Below are 5,110 nucleotides of genomic sequence, written 5' to 3'. Positions count from 1 at the left end.
TCAAAACTTCATCAGCTCATTGATATGCAAGAGTACACAACATTCATCAAGTTATTAATATGCATAAGGAAGGCGGCGGGCCCAGATCCAAAGAGTCAAAACTTCATCAGTTCATTGATATGCAAACATACACAACATTATTAACTCAAGGATATGTAAGAGTACACATCATTCATTATGCAGCCTCATCCCCTTGGAAGATGGAAAGATTAAATAAATAGATGCTTTCCTTTTGTTGTTACAGACACATCGAACTATTTGTGTCTATTATACAATCTCTGGAATTGACCAACTCTCTCTCTCCCTTTAACTCTCTACCTTACTCTCACTCACTCACTCACTCTACGTCTCTCTCTCTCTCTCTCTCTCTCTCTCTCTCTCTCTCTAATTCTCTCTATTTTTCTCGAACTAGCAAACTCTCTCTCTCTCTCTCTCTCTCGATCGATCTTTAACACACACACACACACACACACACTCTCTCTCTCTCTCTCTCTGCTTTTCTATAACTCTCTCTCTGTCTCAATCTCTTACTCTCTCTAATTCTTTCTATTTCTCTAGAACTAGCTATCTCTCTCATCGCTAACTCTCTCGAACTAGCCAACTCTCTCTCTCTCTCTCTCTCTCTCTCTCTCTCTCTCTCTCTCTCTCTCGCTCTCTCGCTAACTCTCTCGAACTGGCCAACTCTATCTCTTTAACTCTCTAACTCTCTCTATTTTTCTAGAACTAGCCATCTCTCTCTCTCTCTCTACCTTTCTCTAACTCGCTCTCTTACTCTCGCTAACTCTCACAAACTAGCCAACCCTCTCTCTCTCTCTCACTCGCCAACTCTTTCTTTTAACTCTCTCTAGCAATCTCTCTCTCTCTCTCTCTCTCTCTCACTCGCCAACTCTTTCTTTTAACTCTCTCTAACAATCTCTCTCTTTCTCTCACACTCTCTAACTCTCTATAACACTCTCTTTCTCTCACACACAATCTCTCCTTAACTCTCACTCTCTCTAACTTTTCTCTCTAATTCACTCTCTCTTTACTTTTCTCTCTCTCTCTCTCTCTCTACCTTTCTCTCACCCACTCCCTCTCTACCTGTCTCTCTCTTTCTAACTCTCTTTGTTTCTCTCAAATTGGCTAACTTTCTCTCTCTTTCTTTAGAGCACTCTCTCTCTCTCTCTATCGCGTTTATAACAAAACATTGGGTTCGCCTCTTTCTCTATCTTACTCTCTCTCGAGAAATAAAGGGAGTCAGAGAAAGTAAGAGAGATTAAGATAGTGAAAGAGAGTTAAAAAGAGAGAGGAAGAAAGTTAGAGAGTGAGTGAGAGAAATGTAAAGAGAGTGAGTTAGAGAGAGAGAGAGAGAGAGAGAGAGAGAGAGAGAGAGAGAGAGAGAAAGTAAGAGAGATTAAGATAGTGAAAGAGAGTTAAAAAGAGAGGAAGAAAGTTAGAGAGTGAGTGAGAGAAGGGTAAAGAGAGAGAGATTGAGAGAGAGAGTTAGAGAGTGAGTGATAGTGAGGTAGAGAGACTAAGAGAGATTGAGAGAGAGAGAGTGAGAGAGAGAGTGAGAGTGAGGTAAAGAGAGAGAGAGCTAGAGAGAGAGAGAGAGTTAGAGAGAGATTTTGAGAAAGAGCAAGAGAGAGAAAGGGCCTAAAAGAAAGAGTAAAAGGTGTTTTTTTTAAAATGGGGGGGAGACGGTAGAATTAGTATAAACAAAATCTTTTATTGTAGGGAGAGAGAAAAAGAAGAATGCACGAGATTGACGAGAGAGTTCAAATCTCATTCTCCCAAGTAAAGACTGTGTGATATGGCCCATCCATGAGCCATCATCCACAGCTTCTTGCTTTGCGCATGAGAAGGATCATGGATGGTAAGGAAGGCCATGACACCCCACTCAGGTGGTGTGTTGTTTCTTCAAAACGGAAGTCTGCAACGTGCTGTTGGGACCTTGCGCATGCTCAATGCCCTCAGCAGCCATGGCCGAAATCTTATATCCTCACATTCACCTGCTTGTTTCAACGAGGAACCTCATTCACAACACGAAGCCACCCCTCAAGGCCTTCAGTACCAGCAGCAACATTCTGCAAATTGGCAAACCCAATGTGCAGTGTTCTACGCTACCCTCCTGCGGTCTTGCAGCAACGCAAAGGCCTTGCTGGATGGACAGCTCGTCCATGATCTCATCATCAAATCTGGGATCGACCAATCCACATACCTGCAGAACCTGCTCATCCAGTTGTACGTCCACTGTGGGTCTCTGGAACATGCATGTGCCTTGTTTGTAGACATGCATCAGGCGGATCGGCATTCCTGGAGCTTCATGATCAAAGGCTATGCTCAACAAGGTAATACAGAGAAAGCCTTTCAATTCTTCCATCAAATGCAATGTGTAGGGATGCTGCCAGACAAGTTTATCTTTGTTAGCCTGTTGTCTGCTTGCTTTAGGCCCATAACACTAGCCAATGGAAAGCGTACTCACGCCCTTTTAGTTTGCACCCCGACCGCTTTAGATGCTGTGGTGGGTACTGCTCTTGCTAACATGTATGGCAAGTGTGGGGATCTACAGAATGCAGAGAGAGTTTTCAGCAGCATTTCTCACCGCGACCTAGTTTCGTGGAATGCCATGATTGCATTGTATGATCAATTTGGGCAAATCCAAGATGCTCTTAACCTCTTTGACCAAATGCTGCGGAACCAAGTTTTGCCAGACGAGTACACGTTTGTCACCATAGTCTCAGCGTGTACTGGTCAAGTAGCCTTGACCAAAGGCAGGTTGATTCATAATCAAATAGTTAAAAGTGGAGTAGAGTCAACGGTAGATGTGGGAAATGCCATAATTAACATGTATGTCAAGGGTGGATGCATAGAGGATGCAAGGAAGATGTTCGACAACATCTCTGTTCAAAATGTTGTCTCATGGACGGCCTTGATTGCTGGATATTTTCAGCATGGTCTTAGCATGGAAGCTCTACGGCTGCTTGACCGAATGCAATGGGAAGGAGTATTTCCTGACAAGGTTACATTTGTCAGCATTCTTGCTAGCCTGGATGCGTTAAATGAAGGCAAATGCATGCATGCTCGGATAATGGGCACTGGATTTGAGTCAGATGTTAGAGTGGGCAATGGCCTTCTTAACATGTACATTAACTGTGGTAGCTTACAGGATGCTCTACTCACATTTAACCAAATGCCTAAGCGAGAAGTGGTATCGTGGACTACCATGATGGCAGGTTTTGTACAACATGGACAGGTAGAACATGCACTTGAACTCTTGAAACAGATGCGAGTGGAAGGGGTGGGACAAGATAAAGTTATGTTCATCAGCATACTTTCCACGTGTGTGAGCCCGTCAGCTTTATTAGATGGCAAGCAGATACATGTTTGCATAATTAGCTGCGGTTTTGAATCAGACATTGCCATTGGAAATGCGCTTGTTAACATGTATAGGAGGTGTGGACATATCGAAGATGCTCTGACTCTGTTTGAAAGAATGGGCAAGTGGAATAATGTCACCTTTATCAGCATGCTTTCTGCATGTGCAGACCAGGCAGCCCTCCAGGAAGGCAAGTGGCTGCACTCCTGCATTGTAGACAGTGGGTCGGAACTGGATGATGTGGTGCGAAATGCTCTTCTTACCATGTATGGAAGGTGTGGTAGCCTTGCAGATGCACGAGTGATATTTGAAAAGACACATCAACAGAATCTAGCTCTCTGGAATGCTATGATTGAAGCATATGCCCAAAATGGACAGGGTAAAGATGCTCTTCAACTTTTTAGCCAAATGTGGCTGGAAAGAGTGATTCCAAATGAAGCTACTTTTGTGAGTGTTCTTTCTGCATGTAGTCATGCTGGTCTTGTGGATGAAGGTTATAAATACTTGCTTTCCATGTACCAAGATTATGGGATCACGGTGGAAGTAGATCACTATAACTGCATGGTAGACCTTCTTGGGAGGGTTGGACGGCTAGATGAAGCAGAGAACATGATCAATAACATGCCCTGTAGACCAACAAGTGTGTCTTGGATGACCTTGCTTAGTGCCTGCAGGGAGCAAGTTGATGTAAAACGAGGGGAACGTGCTGCTGAACGGGCATCTGCACTGGATCGCTGGAACACTGCACCTTACATAATTCTATCAAGTATTTATTATGCTGTTGGGAAGGAGGAAGATTCAGCAAGAGTGATACAGAGAATGAGGCATCTGGAGTTAGAGGAGGAAACTTCTGGCACTTGGATGGCTGATATGAAGGGTAGCATGTATAGATTTCAGGTAGATGACCTGCCACACTTTGATATGAAGCAATTTGCAGAGATTGCATAACTAAGGCAGTTGGACAAGCATTTGTCCTGATAGTAGGGATTCTAGTCATGCTTAAGGTCATTAGATGCAGCCTGAAGCACATGTGCAGTGAAATTTTACCTTAGCAACCATCTGCGCCAAAGCGACCAGCTTGGACCAAAACTTGAGCTGGCTGATGTTATATCGCCTGGAGTAGCAGTTAATCGTTCTTCATGGGGACAAAAGTTCTAAAAGTTGAGCAATTTTGTCACTCTGCTGGCCTAGTGGGGGTCAAGGCAGTGAGCATTTGCCAATATTGCAATCCTTATAGCACCTTTTGATATCAGATGCATGGTGTGCTGAACATAACATGCCAGCATATGTAAAAACAAGGACAGGTCCCTCCTAATAAGTCAGCCCAGCTGAATTAAAGGGGTCGTTCTCCACCACGCTGAACATGTAGCTCTTAGGAAGCAGGGCCTTATCTTAGGATGCTGTTTTCAGGAAGTATCCTCAGCATAAGTGCCTCGAATGTTGTGTGTGTGTGTGTGTGTGTGTGTGAAATGAATCAAAGAAGTAAAGAGAGCAGATACAAATCAGCCATGGAGTCTATCTACTTTCCACTAAAGCAGGTAAGTATGTGACGAAATCAAAATGACGTGCTGAGAGCTTGGAGCCCCCCGTGTGCTACTGTCACCCTCTCCCCCTGGGCAGCTTTGTGTCTCCCCACCCCCCCACCCCCACCCCCACCCCCACCCCCCCCCCCCCCCCCCCCCCCCCCCCCCGGTGGCCCTTCGTGCCCTCACCTCCTTCCTTCACTCTCCCGCCCCCCTCTTCCACCTCCTG

General features: G+C 44.8%; 1 protein-coding gene across 2 annotated transcripts; it reads left to right on the top strand.

The window, feature by feature from the left end:
* The first annotated feature begins 1,705 nt into the window (after window positions 1-1,705).
* LOC147638804 (pentatricopeptide repeat-containing protein At1g15510, chloroplastic-like) lies at window positions 1,706-4,863 on the top strand. 2 transcript variants are annotated; one of them, XM_086784616.1, is made up of 2 exons: window positions 1,706-2,330; window positions 2,431-4,863. In XM_086784616.1, the coding sequence occupies exons 1-2, from the start codon at window positions 2,254-2,256 to the stop codon at window positions 4,304-4,306; spliced, it is 1,953 nt and encodes a 650-aa protein (XP_086640742.1). In that variant the 5' UTR covers window positions 1,706-2,253; the 3' UTR covers window positions 4,307-4,863. The 2 variants fall into 2 exon arrangements, with proteins under 2 accessions (XP_086640742.1, XP_086640734.1); XM_086784608.1 differs by having other exon boundaries at window positions 1,706-4,863.
* Window positions 4,864-5,110: the final 247 nt, after the last annotated feature.

This window comes from Cibotium barometz, chromosome 4 (assembly GCF_041138505.1).
Source record: "Cibotium barometz isolate CiBa-2024 chromosome 4, ASM4113850v1, whole genome shotgun sequence".
Classification (NCBI taxonomy): Eukaryota; Viridiplantae; Streptophyta; class Polypodiopsida; order Cyatheales; family Cibotiaceae; genus Cibotium; species Cibotium barometz.
Note: the sequence above shows the minus strand (reverse complement) of the source record. Positions and strands in the feature narration are given on the sequence as shown.